Genomic DNA, 14,762 nt, shown 5'->3' with positions numbered 1-14,762 from the left:
TCATTACAAAACCTAAACCCAATTTCCCCCATATTCATTTCCCCCTACTGTTACTCACACCTTCTTGTCAACTGTTTGAAATGGGCCACTTTCATTACCACTACAAAAGTTATTTTTCCTCCCTCAGTATTCTACTGTTAATTGAATTGTCTCGTTAGACTGACCTCGCACTTGGTAAGGCAACTCCCATCTTTTCATGTATTTATACCTGCTCCTATATTTTCCACTCCATGCATCTGATGAAGTGGATTCTAGCCCACAAAAGCTTATGCCCAAATACATTTGTTAGTCTCTAAGGTGCCACAAGGACTGCTCGCTGTTTTTGCTGATACAGACTAACACGGCTACCACTCTGAAACCTAAGTGGAGTCACCTTCCTTTCCATAGAGGTGAAGGAGCAGAGGGAATAGCAAGCAAAACAGAGGCTACTGTAGTGCTGAGGCTGCAACAGCAGGGCTGGAGCATCTCCCTGCCTTGAGGGGAGGATTTCTTCAAGTTTCACACACTTCCTCTACTTTTAAGGGTATATACTTGGGTGTGGTGAAGGGAAGAAGATTTGGCATTGATTTTCAGTGTTGGAATAATCATAATAAATCCTGAAAAGACACATACAGCCACATGATTTTTGAATAGGCATAACTATTACAAGATATACAAGCTATTGGTATCAGAACTAACCGCGATTTTTCATCTGTCTCTTGTAGAGGACCCTTCCAAAAGTCAGCATCTGAAGGATGCTCTTCACTGTCATCTGCGTCTGTTAAAGATTATAAAAACGTCTTAAGAAAATTAATTTTCAAAAAAAGTTTTCTTCCAAATTTTACATGGCACTATTAGTAAGTCTAAGCCTCTGAATCAAAGTACAGCTTTAAGCATGAGAATTCTGGGGGAAATTTTTTTTTTTTTGCAAATCGCTTTTCATACAAATGTGCAGTTGTCTCCCTAGTATGTATCTCATGGTACGTACAACCTTAAAAAGGAAAATCAATGCAAGAAATTTATTTTCTACCTTAAAATGAAATATTTATTATTAAAAAAGAGACATGAAAAACATGAGAGAATAGTGTTCAATCCAGCTTTTGGGGTCCAGTTTTCAGTCTGGATTGGGACCAATATTGGTAGACTGCACACATTTTTCATTACTAGCTGATGTTCTTTAATTTTTAAGGTTGTCTTCCATATTTTTTCTACAATTAAAATAGGTTATTATATATAGGACTTTCAAGACTGTGCAGAAATGAAACTTTAACATCCTCGACTCATCTTTTGCCCAAAACATAAGTTATGGCAAATTCATCTGACAATCATTTCTGCTTGCCAACTAAAGTTGTTACGTTACAGCATTTGTTTTTTAAAAGCCGTATTGATTTGATATGGTGGCTCTAATGCCTTAATCTGTTGGACTCTGCTCCAGAACACTGATCCTTGTATCAACAGTAGTGTTAGCACTTTGCTCCTAAAATTAAACAAAGAAATGCTGCACATGCTCCATGTTGGCACACAGATCCTCACAGAGTAGGGGAACAGAATTATAATCTCCCATCTATCTAAGAACAAAGATATAATACAGAAAATTAGAGGCACATTAGCAAATTCAGGACCTTACAGCTCATGTGTTCTAACCTCACCAGCAGAGATCAATGTGAGCATCTAAAATTACAGTAATATAGTGTTTTGAATCATGGTAATAAAAAAGGAATAAGCTATTCAATTTCTATTTATGTAGTGATTTATGTCAACTAATTATAAATTGTAATAATGTAGAGAAACTAACAGATTGCCTCAGCCTCAAATACCTAACACTTTATATCTTATACCTCAAAAAACATGTAATGGTTTGTAACTGTACAATGCAATTTTTAAAATTATTTTATTTTTGGGGGGGAGGTAAAAGACTGGAGGTTATGGACTTCTAGCCCTCAACCATGAATAAGACCTCCCCCCACCGCAATTGCTCCCTAGGGCTCCTTTCTGACAGCAGCAGGGGGCAGCCCAAAGTCTTCCACTGTGGAGAGAGGGACCCACTCCAGGACTCTCTTTGTCTGGCAGGGAATTGAGGGTCTGGAAGGCATCCCCAAATCTTCTATTTCAGGAGGGCAGGTAATCAGTTTCTTCCAGACACTCTGCAACAAGAAAGTAGGAGGCCCAGAGGCAGGAGCCCCCATAATAAAACAGGCACTGGGGAGTGGAATTAGTGAGGAGCAGGGAATGCCATTGCCAAAGCAGCCACTAGGGCTCTGATCTCTTCTTAGTATAGCAGGGGGCTCTATGAAGTACTGCGGGTGGGAACTGGAATGGACTTTGGTTTAGAGCATATTGGGCAAAGTACCTCCCCCACACTGCTCTCTAATAATTTATTCTGAGGTTACAGATAACTTACTATTATATAGTGTATCTATATAGATACACATACCTCACGTACCTCTCACGCCCCTACAGTGATTAGCAGAGTAATATTTGTTTTCACCTTTATAGTCTTTGTTGCACAAATGTAACCCAATTCTTGAACTATTTTTCCTAGTATTACTATTCTTCTATTATCTTCTACTTCCTAGATTCCACAATTCTTCTTCCTTCCATAAACTTGAAAAAGGATTCCTGCCAAGTGTCCTTCATCTATCCTTCCTATGAATTTAAATCAGTGGCTCTCAATCTTTCCAAACTACTATACCCCCTTTCAGGAATCTGATCTGTCTTGTGTACCTCCAAGTTTCACCTCACTTAAAAACTTCTTGCTTACAAAATCAGACAAAAATACAAAAGCGCCACAACATGCTATTACTGACAAATTCCTTACTTTCTTATTTTTACCCATATAATTATAAAATAAATCAACTGGAATATAAATATTGTACTTACATTTCAGTGTATAGTATATAGAGCAGCATAAACAAGTCATTATCTGTATGAAATTTTAGGTGGTATTGACTTTGTTAGTACTTCTTCTGTAGCCTGTTGTAAAACTAGGCAAATATTTAGATGAGTTGATGTACCACCCGGAAAACCTTTGTGTACCCCTGGAGGTACATGTACTCTTGGTTGAGAATCACTGATTTAAATCAATCTTTTTTTTTTGTTTGATAATCCTATGTTTGCTTCTCTTCCTACAGTATTTCATAAACGATATTTCAAATCATTGTATCAGAAGACCAAAACTGCTGATGAATAGAACTGAAACTGAGGACAAACCAACTTGTAATAGAATAAGTAAAAAATTTACAAAGTCATTTGAATAATTTACCGTTATCAAAATCATCTGAATCATCTGAGGAAACTTGATCTGAAAAGAAAGCCATTTAAAAACAATTAGTTTACCTTGATTTTATGCACTATTTTTAACATGTTTTACAAGGGTACACTTACCACCTAATAAACCTCTCTCTTGCACGCACACACAAAATAAGGCAAACACTTAAGTAAAAGGGATTATTTTTCTACAAAATGGGAAGTCATCAGTTTCAGGTAAAATATGTTATCCCCATATCTGTGATATGAAAAAGGTTATCTTAGGTTATCAAAAGGCTTGCAACCCCAGAGCCACATGGAACCAAACACTTTAGCACTCTTTTTGGTATGCTGCTTCCCTTTGTTTGGACAGGTCTTTCTTCAAATAGTATATTACTCTGGAAGCTCTTCTGGTCTATGAATCGTTAGAAATTCATCCCCTTTCTCTTTCCCCTGGCAATCCAGTTAATGAGCCATTGAAATCCAGTAACATAAATGTATCTCTCACTTTAATAGGGTTAAACACTCAATATTTGTATTTAATATTTAAAATAGAGACAGTTTAAAAACTTATTTTACCTTTCTGTTTATTTCTCTGTTTAGATCTGTATTTTTCTGAATGAGATAATCTTGACTTCTTACTTTTGGGGTCTTCAGTGTTTTGTTCACTTCTCCCTCTTTTCTTGTTTGGTTTGACTTCTCTCCTCCTTTATAATAAAAAATGAATGCATAAGTTCTGCCAATGCACTCTTCGAGCAACAGAAAACATATCAGAAATCAAGCCCCATCAAGAGATTATATACTACTTCCAACATTTGTTTATTACAGATTAAACATTTAAAATGAATGTCTAATGCAAAAAATATTATTGTTACCTTAAGGCTGTTAACTACATCTGAACACAAAAAGGCAGGAAATGCTAAAATGAAGCTTACTTACTTATACACGGAGTTCTTTGCAATGACTCTGTATATTCACACTGATGGGTAATACACCGACCAGTGCATCCTAACGGTAGAACCTTCTTCAAGTAGTGCCCGTTAGAGACCAGTTGCGCCCCCTCCTATCCCTTCCCTCAGCATCTTCCAACACTGATTAGGGGCAACACTATATAAGGGGGTGTTGAGCCCTCTCCTGCCTTGGGTTCCTTCTACCACAACTGAGAGAAACCAAGATAGGACTCTGAGAAAGAGGGGAAGGTGGGCGGGATGAGTGAACATACAGAGTCATCTCAAGAATTTCAGTTACAAGGAACCTTCATATCTTCTTTGAGTGGTTCTGCATATTCCCACTTAAGGGTAGTCTGGCAAGCAGTGCTGAAAACTCAGGAGAAGGGGACGGAGTCCTGATTAAACAATGATTGAAGCACTGTTCCATCTAATCTAGCATCTGCTCTTGAAGCCAAATAGAAAGCATAAAGTTTACTAATCATATGGTCTGACTTCCAAGTAGGAGCCTTACAGATTTCCACAACAGGGAAACGTCTAAGACAAGCAAATGATGCTGCCACTGCCCTAGCAGAAAGAAATCTCACAAAAGTAGGCACAGGCACTGCTGCTAATTTGTCACATTCAAAGATACATTATTTAATCCATTTGGAAATAGCAGATACACTAAAACCCATACGATTCTTAGCATACAAAACAAATAACATACGAGACTTTCAAAAAATCTTTAGTTTATTTAAATAATATGTTAAAACCAGGGCTGCCAATTAATCACAGTTAACTCAAGCAATTAACTCAAATTAATTGTGATTAAAAAAATTAATCGTGATTAAACAATACCAACTGACATTTATTAAATATTTCTGATGTTTTTCTACATTTTCAAATGTATCAGTTTCAATTACAACACAGAATACAAGTGTATAGTGCTCACTTTATATTATTTTTGCTTACAAATATTTGCACTTAAAATGGTAAACAGAAGTAGTATTTTTCAATTCACCTCATACAAGTACTGTAGTGCAATCTCAATCATGAAAGTGCAACTTCAAATGTAGTTTTTTTGTAACATAACTGCACTCAAACACAAAACAATTCAAAACTTTAGAGCTTACAAGTCCTTTCAGTCCTACTTCTCGTTCAGCCAAGTGCGAAGAGAAACAAGTTTGTTGACATTTATGGGAGATAAATGCTGCCTACTTCTTGTGTACAGTGTCACCTGAAAGTGAGAATAGGTGTTCACATGGCACTGTTGTAGCTGGCATCGCAAGATATTTACATGCCAGATGTGCTAAAGAGTCATATGCCTCTTCATGCTTCGGCCGTCATTCCAGAGGACACGCTTCCATGCTGATGACGCTCATTAAAAAAATAATACGCTATTTAAATTTGTGACTGAACTCCTTGGGGGAGAACTGCATGTCTACTGCTCTGTTTTACCCACATTCTGCCATATATTTCATGTTCTATCAGTCTCGGATGATGACCCAGCACATGTTGACCGTTTTAAGAACACTTTCACTGCAAATTTGACAAAAGGCAAAGAAGGTACCAGTGTGAAATTTCTAAAGACAGCTACAGCCCTCAACCCAAGATTTAAGAATCTGAAGTGCCTTCCGAGAGAGGCATGAGGTGTGGAGCATGCTTTCAGAAGTCTTAAAAGAGCAACACTCTGATGCGGAAACTACAGAACCCAAACCACCAAAAAAGAAAATCAACCTTCTGCTGGTAGCATCTGACTCAGATGATGAAAATGAACATGTATCAGTCCGCACTGCTTTGGATCATTATTGAGCAGAACCTGTCATCAGCATGGACGCATGTTCTCTGGAATGGTGGTTGAAGCATCAAGGGACATATGAATCTTTAGCGCATCTGACATGTAAATATCTTACAACTCCGGCTACAACAGTGCCATGCAAACGCCTGTTCTCACTTTCAGGTGACATTGTAAACAAGAAGCAGGCAGCATTATCTTCTGCAAATATAAACAAACTTGTTTGTCCGAGTGATTGGCTGAACAAGAAGTAGCACTGATTGGACTTGTAGGCTCTAAAGTTTTACATTTTTAAATTTTTGAATGGAGGGTTTTTTTGTACAAAATTCTACATTTGTAGGTTCAACTTTCATGATAAAGAGATTATACTACAGTACTTGTATTAGGTGAATTGAAAAATACTATTTCTTTTGTTTTTTATAATGCAAATATTTGTAATAAAAAATAAAGTGAGCACTGTACACTTTGTATTCTATGCTGTAATTGAAATCAATATATTTGAAAATGTAGAAAACATCCAAAACTAATTAAATAAATGGTATTCTATTATTGTTTAATCGCACGATTAATCGGGATTCATTTTTTTAAATTTATTGACAGCCCTAGTTAAAACTCTTCTAGCATCTAAAGTACGTTACACAGATTCTCCTTTATTAGCATGCGGCTTTGAAAAAATACCGGTAAATTAATTATCTGATTGATTTGCAACTTAGATATCATTTTTGGTAAAAAAATTGGGATCAGGCATAAGAACCACTTTTCTTTATGAAAACCCTGCAACAAGGCATGTAATTCACTCATTCTTCTGAATGATGTTATAGCAACAATAAACACAGTTTAAGAGATATAAAAAAAGAAAGAACACACTGCCAAGGGTTCAAAAGGCAGCTTCATAAGCACAGATAAAACCAAATTAAGATCCCATGATGACACCAGATCTGTCAAAGGGATACAAGTTAAATAACCCCTTCGTGCCATGCAAAAATGATGATCTACCGTTAAGCAAAACATGGTAAGCTGAAAGAGCCATCAAATGAACTCTTAAAGAAGAATTAGATAATTACTCAGATTTTAAATACATCGAATACTCCAATACACCCACAATACAAGCTGTAACTGGTGAGACAGATTTGCCTTGCAACCAAAAAACAAATCTCACTCATTTCAAGTAACAACATTGCTTTCACCACTTGCTTTCTAGAACTAAGTAATGCATTCTGAACCAACAAGGAACAAGACTGTTCTACATTCACCAAATCCCAGTTGCTGAGGAACGGAGAGACTGAGGATCGGTAGCACAGTGGCTAAGTTATGCATCCTGGGCTCTTAGAGACCCTGGTTCAAGTCTTCTGTGGGCTGGATTAGAGCAGTGGGCATCTCACTTTCTGTGGGCTGGATTAGAGCAGTGGGCATCCCACTGTCTTTCCTCTTAAGCCTCAATTGAGGCTAATGAACCATGAATGTTCTCACTTTCTCCCTTGGGCTTGTGCATAAAATTAGAGCCCCTATGTAAATGTGCCAGGCCGTCAAATAACATCAGGATAAAGAATCCTGCCATGCTGCTGCAGCAACAGGTCTGGGGACAAGGGAAGCAGTTTGCAGTCTCCTTCCAACTGCTGACGCAGCTCCACGTACCACTGCACTCTCAGTCAAGCTGGCACAATTGAGATCACCTTTGCCCTGACCTGTTTTATCTTCCTCACCACCTTCTGAATTAATGGAAAATGGAAGTATACAGAAGGTCATTTCACCCAAAACATTAGGAAAGCATCCGAGATAGACTGACTCTCCTTTCCTGCTCTGGAACAAAATAGATGACACTTTTTGTTGAACCTGATCGCAAACAGGTCTGTACTGGGCTGACCCCAGCTGGAGAAAATCTCTGTACTACCTGGTCCTTCAGAGACCTCACATACATCTGAAAACGGTCTCTGCTGAGATGATCTGCCAACACATTGCTCTCCCCTGCTAAATGAAGAGCTACTGGATAGACGGCGTGAAGAATGCACCAATCCCACAGACCAGAGGTCCCCAAACTGTGGGGCACGCCCCCCTAAGGGGGGCGTAGAGGAACATTAGGGGGAGGGGGGGCACGCAGTGGGCCCAGTCCAGCCCCCACCGGGGGGCGGGGGAAGAGGAGGGAGCGCCACCAGCCCAGCCTCACCCCCAGCTCTGCTCTGACCCTGCCCACATCCATGGCCCTGGCTCCCAGCCCCTCCGCTGGCCCCCAGCACGGCCCTGCACCCGGCCAGGGGCCCAGGCGCCAGCCCCCACTGCAACCCTCTGCTCTGCTCCTGGCCGCAGCTCCATTCCCAGCCCAGGGCTGAGGCTGAGGGAATGGCCGGGAGTGGAGCCACACTCAGCTACAGGCCCAGCTGCTGGGCCTCACTGCAGCCAAGTTGCAGCTCCACCCCAACGCCCGTAACAATTTTTTTAAATAGGAAAAGCATAAACATTTTTCCTGCTTGCCTAACTCAAAAAATCACTAGGTAGATTTTGCATAAGCTTCCCAAAAACTAATCTTTGGGCTAAAATTTAGCATGGAAATTTCAGCCTAAAAGGCAAATTTGAGATAAGTATGAGCAAATGAAAAAAAAGTTATAATTTGAGTTGCAACTTTTATTATGAATTTCATTAACCCAAAAATACATAATTAGCAATGTTAGAGTATCGATTTCATAAAAATGATAAGGAAGTCAGTATAAACAGAAGTTAAGTAATTTTTGCAGCATTCTTACAATTAAACTTATAGGAAAGCTTGGAACAGATTTATTATTTAATCTGAATTTTTCAAAAGGCTCCATTACCTGTGATGAAAATTTAATTTGCAGGAACATTGTGGACACAGTCCTGGGGAGGTGAAAAAAGACAATTTGAACATGAAAATGTCATATTGAGTAGAAATACTTTATTATTATTATGAACATTGTTATCCCAATCTTTATACATTTCTTTCAAATTCACTAATTTTTACAACATAAAAATTCCAATGTAGTTATAATCAGGGTTCAAAAAAAAGGAAAAATAGTATGTGATAAAACTGTCAGTATGACTCCGAAGTACTGAATCACTTTGAAGGAAGATGGGAGACTCAGCATTGGCTACTGTTCACAAAAAGTAAATAGCATTTATTGTTTCTGGGGATCATGTTAGAGTATGATTTGGATGTGCTTTTGTGGACGGAATCAAACCACATTATGAATATATTGAAAGAAACACAAACACTACTAAGGCTTCTCACAGAGCAAGTATTATTGTATAGATGGACCCATAGTCAAGAAAAGAAAGATGAAAAAAACCCACCCCCTCTCACACTATTTAAAAAAAAAGCTTAATTATTTTTTGTATGTATCCATATACTGTTATGAACACATATTCAATAAGATCGGACTGAATAGATGAGACTTTGTGGCATGGGAATTATCCTTAGTGCAGTTAAAGATTTTCTGGGGACAATCATAGAAATGGGCTGGAAGTGACTTTGAGAGGTCATCAAATACACCCCCATGCACTGAGGCAGGACCAAGTGATTCTAGACCAGGGGTGGTCAAACTTTTTAGCCGGAGGGCCACAGCGTTGTTGCGAAACTGTATGGAGGGCTGGGTAGGGAAGGCTGTGCCTCCCCAGACAGCCTGGCCCCGCCCCCTCCCAATTCCTGCCCCCTGACTGCCCCCCTCAGAACCTCTGCCCCATCCAACCTCCCCCTGCTCCCTGTCCCCTGACTGCCCCTACCCCTATTCACACCCCTGCCAGCCCCTCTGGGACTCCCATGTCTATCCAACCCCCCCGTTCCCCGTCCCCTGACCCCCCACCCCCAGAACCTCTGCACTATCCAACCTCCCCCTGCTCCCTGTCCCCTGACTGCCCTGACCCCTATCCACACCCCTGCCCCAACCGTCCCCTGGGACCCCACCCCCTATCCAACCTCCCCCTGCTCCCTGTCCCCCAAGTGCCCCCCCCCAGAACCTCCACCCCATCCAACCACCTCCTGTCCCCTGACTGCCTCTAGGACTCTCTGCCCCTTATCTACCTCCCTCACCCTGCCCCCTTACCATGCTGCTCAGAGCAGCAGGAGGTCGCAGGCACATGGCCCGGCCTGAGCCAGCCACACCACCCACACTGCCTGGCAGAAGCAGCGGGCCAGAGCGCTGGTGGCACGGCGTGCTGAGGCTGCGGGGAAGGGGCCACAGCAGGGAAGGGGCCAGGGGCTAGCCTCCCTAGCCAGGAGCTCAGGGGCCAGGCAGGATGGTCCCGTGGGCCTGATGTGGCCCACAGACCATAGTTGGCCCACCCTCTGTTCTAGACCAACTCTGAGAGGTATTTGTCCAACTTGTTCTTTAAAACCTCCAGTGATGCGGATTCCACAACCTACCTTGAAAGCCCATTCTAGAGCTTACCTATTTTTCTAGTTACAAAGTTTTTCCTAATATCTAACCTAAATTTCCCTTGCTGCAGATTAAGCCTACTGTTTCTTGTCCCACCTTCAGCATATATGGAGAACAATTGATCACAGTCCTCTTTATAAGAGCCCTTAACATCTCTAAAGGCTTAGAAGATCCCCCTCCAGTCTTCTTTTCTCAAGACTAAACATGCCCAGTTTTTTTAACCTTTCCGCTTAGGTCACAGTTTGTAGAAATGCTCTCCTCTGGACTCCTTCTGATTTGTCCACATCTTTGCTAAAGTGTGGTGCCCAGAACTGGATACACTACTCCAGCTGAGGCCTCACCAGTGCTGAAGAGAGCAGCACAACTACCTCCCAGGTCTTACATACAACGCGCCTGTTAATAGACCCCAGAATGATGATATCCCTTTTTTGCAACTGCATCACATTTTTAGTGCATTCAATGTGTGGTCCACTATAACTCCCAGATGCTTCTCAGCAGTAGTACTGCGTAGCCAGTTATTCCCCATTTTATAGCTGTGCATTTGATTTTTTTCTTCCCAAGTGTTTTACTTTGCACATGTCTTTACTGAATTTCATCTGGTTGATTTCAGACCAGATTTCTCCAATTTGTCAAGGTAGTTTTGAATTCTAATCTTGTCCTCCAAAGTGCATGCAACCCCTCTCATCTTTGTATCATTTGCAAATTTTATAAGCATATTCTCCACTGCATTATCCAAGTAATTAATGAAAATATTTAATAGTACTGGTTCCAGGACTGACCCTACAGAACACCACTAGACAGAACACTCCCAGTTTGACAGAGAACCACAGATAACTACTTTTGAGAATAAAGAAAAGGAGTACTTGTGGCACCTTAGAGACTAACCAATTTATTTGAGCATGAGCTTTCGTGAGCTACAGCTCACTTCATCGGATGCATACTGTGGAAACTGCAGAAGACATTATAACAGACTAACACGGCTGTTACTCTGAAACTTTTGAGTATATTGCTTCAACCAGTTGTGCATCCACCTTATGGTAATTACATCTAGACCACATTTGCCCAGTTTGCTTATAAGAATGCCACGTGGGACTGTGTCAAAAACCTTACTAAAATCAGGATATACCACATCTACTGTTTCCCCTGCCTCCACAAACCCAGTAACCTTGTCAAAGAAGAAAAATAGGTATGCTAGTATTAGAATTAAGAAATGTCAGTATTAAAAATAAAATTAAGTTAATGTAATGCTTGCAAAAAAAGCGTTTGACAGCCCTAAAGACTATTTAGCCACAGAAATGGTTCAGCATGAGTTGTGCTGAAACTTCACATATGCCATTCAGTCTTCCTATTAAAAAAAATAAATGAAGAAGCTGTTTTACAACAATACGACTAGAAGAATCTATGGCATTAAGAATAAGACAGCAAGAAGTGTTCAGGTAATAAAGCAATTATAGATTGTACTGATTGAAAGAGAGCCGTTTCCCTAAAGCACAGCCATTATTATATTTGTAACTAGTCCAACCAAAAGTATCATGTACAACAACTTATTTTCCTCCTTGCCTACTATCCTAAGCATGACTACAATTTCTAGGTTTTTCATTATATCATTAAATAGTAAGATATTAGCCTTCATTTGCATTTACATAAGCTTGAAGGCCAACCATAGGAAGGGGCTGACTTACGCAATTTCACAAGGGCATTCCTCTTTTCACCATATTCAATGTACCCAAAATTCACCTCCCAGCTCTTCAGTCCTTCTTTCTCATCACAGTGCTTATTTCCACAGGAAAACTGACCTGTCAAGAGACCAAAAGAAAAAATCATGATTAAATCATTAGCTCATTTGGGCTTGAGATTGTTATATCCAGTCTTCCTTTTTTACATTACTCAGCATTAAAAAGGTAGAAAGTAATGTCTAGACGAAATGTAGCAAACACCACTTTTAAGGCCATAGCCACACTATTTGTTTAATATTGCACAATATTTGCAAAGAAAAAACAATTTAACAAATTAGATCAGTTCATGTCAGCTCTAATCTCTTTCGGTATTTTGAGGGCAGGCAGAAAGGAGTAAATTAAACCTGCCAACACCAAATTTTGGAAAAGCTAACAGCTAATGATCAAATGAATGTCACTAGGCTACCTTCATCCTAAATGATTATTTACTTAGTGGAGTGTGATGAATCAGAAGGTGCCTTTCAGACACGTGAGCATTTTTAATGACACCAAATGACTAAGTATGAATTATGTGCAAAAATAAAATGCCTAAATATTGTTTAACGTTCATGCTTCCTTCCCTGTTCTATTGGAAAGCAATTTGCTTTCTAAAGTGTTCTAGACACATTTTGTTTTCCTTTTCTTCTACAATTTCTAAAAAGAATTAAGGCACAACATAATGAGTAAAGTATGAAACAACTTGTTTAAGAACTTTCTGGTTTTGTTACATTAAATCCTAATGTTAAAATTATGTAAACAGTGTACTTGTATTCAATGTTGTTGACACCACTGCGTTTCTATTACCATACTTAATACAGAGAACATACACCCAATTGGTAGAGGATACATTCATACACCGAGCTGGTGACAAGGATCTGTATTAATTGGCTCACCTCCAGTACTGTTTTCAAAAGATTAACCTCAGAATGTTCTGCCTAAGCTGCTAACCAATGGATTGACAGTGTCCTCAGATACTTCAATTCTACAGTGGAAAACCACTTGTAATGCTAATGCTTGAAACAAAGAAAATAGAATTTGCATTTAAATAATGCTGCAAAATTCATTACACCAGAAAAAGGTGTTTTTTTTTTATCATAAAGAAGGAGCAAGTAAGCAGCAGTTTATACCATGTATCATAGAAAATATCCAGGTTTTTTGGACGTTAGCTACAACTATGTTTCATGACTCCAAAAACCACAATCCCCACACAGGCATAGACAATAGTCACATGCATCAGTTTTATTACCAGTTAGCCTCTCTTTTAAAGGTGGTGCCTGGAAACACCGAAGATTTCATGCAGTCAGCAAACCCAAATGTTACATACATAAAAACTACATTAAAATAATGTTCTCTTATCATCATTCAGTTAGTGTCCCTCGCCTTATTTACCTCACACCATCCAAATCCTGTACTAAATACAGAATTATCCATTTTCTCCTGGCCTTTTTTAGAGCGCTTATTATCATAGTGTCTGAATGCGTCACAAACATTAATGGTTTTATCTCTGCTGTGAGATGAGAGCATTATTATCCCCATTTCACCAGTGAGGAAACTGAGACCAAGACTTGTCTGAGGACACAGAGTGAGTCAGTGGCAGAGCCAGGATTAGAACTCAGGATCTCAAATACTAACCCTGCGCTCATTCCTTCACCCCACAGTGCCTTATTGACAGAAGTTTTCAGCATCTACAACTCCCATTGACTACACTTATTCTTTTCAGTGCTCAACATGGCTACATCCAAACCCGGGTTGTTTCAAGTCAGGCATCTAGAAAGTAAGGAATATGCAATTAGGGGCCACCTACCAACATTAAGGTTTAAAAGACTAGCTCTGCATCAGATAGGAAGATGGGGGAGAGAGAGAGGCATAGACTGAGTACACCTGTGTGGCATTCCCCTGACTTATCCACCAGACCATTCTCATTTCCTGCCAACCCCCTACCTTGTTCTCTACACATATTCCAACTACTACAGCAAATAAAGCAGGGATCCTAAAAGCAGCTTCATGCTCCACACAATCCCGATTTATTCTCTATGCACTATTCATCCTGTACACTGAATGAGGTAAGGGTGTGGCAGGGGTGGGGCCATGGGGGTTCAGAATGTGGGAGGGGGCTCAGGGCTGGGGCAGAGGATTAGGGTGCTGGCTCTGGCTGGGGGTGCGGACTGTGGGGTGGGGCCAGGGATGAGGGGGTCAGGATGTGGGAGGGGACTCAGGGCTGGGGTGCAAGGAGGGCTCCAGATGTGGTTGCGGGCTCTAGGGGGAGGATGAGGGGCTTGGAGTGCAGGCTGCCCTTGGGCTGCGGCGGGGAGAGAGGACTCCCCCCAGCCCTCTCTTGCCGCAGCTGGGGCTGGGGGAGAGGCACTTCTCCCCACCTGTGCAGCTGTTGATAGCCTGCTGCGCGGCCGCGCAGCTTAGAGGGAACTTAGGTTGTATCACATACAACTGTAATAACTTCCCTATTATGCATCACCAGTAAAGTCTAACAAAATACAGAGTGTATTATCAGACCATGCTGTGTTCAAATTAATCAAAATATTTGGAATTTTCTTATTTATTATCCTGTTGTATAAAAGCTATTACCCAAAATATAAAACATTGTAACTGTTTTTAAATATTTCTGATTTTTCTGTCCAGCTTTGTATAAAAATTAAGATTTCCGTATCTCTAGTATTTAGTAGCAAAAATGACATTTCATATCATTCTATTTCAT

General features: G+C 40.3%; 1 protein-coding gene across 2 annotated transcripts in view; it reads right to left on the bottom strand.

Annotated features, from left to right (window-relative positions):
- The window catches only part of LOC141991053 (protein FRA10AC1), a 55,571-nt gene that overhangs the window by 3,192 nt on the left and 37,617 nt on the right, over positions 1-14,762 (bottom strand). Inside the window, exons 9-13 of one of the 2 annotated variants that reach the window (XM_074959076.1) lie at positions 12,017-12,130; positions 8,757-8,799; positions 3,868-3,932; positions 3,242-3,280; positions 679-757 (exon numbers count right to left, since the gene is read on the bottom strand). In XM_074959076.1, coding sequence (XP_074815177.1) covers positions 679-757; positions 3,242-3,280; positions 3,868-3,932; positions 8,757-8,799; positions 12,017-12,130 — 340 coding nt within the window. Of the gene's footprint in view, positions 1-678; positions 758-3,241; positions 3,281-3,804; positions 3,933-8,756; positions 8,800-12,016; positions 12,131-14,762 lie in introns of both variants that reach the window. The other variant, XM_074959075.1, reaches the window with a different exon arrangement.

The sequence above is a fragment of the Natator depressus genome, chromosome 7 (genome assembly GCF_965152275.1).
Source record: "Natator depressus isolate rNatDep1 chromosome 7, rNatDep2.hap1, whole genome shotgun sequence".
Taxonomy (NCBI): domain Eukaryota; kingdom Metazoa; phylum Chordata; order Testudines; family Cheloniidae; genus Natator; species Natator depressus.
Note: the sequence above shows the minus strand (reverse complement) of the source record. Positions and strands in the feature narration are given on the sequence as shown.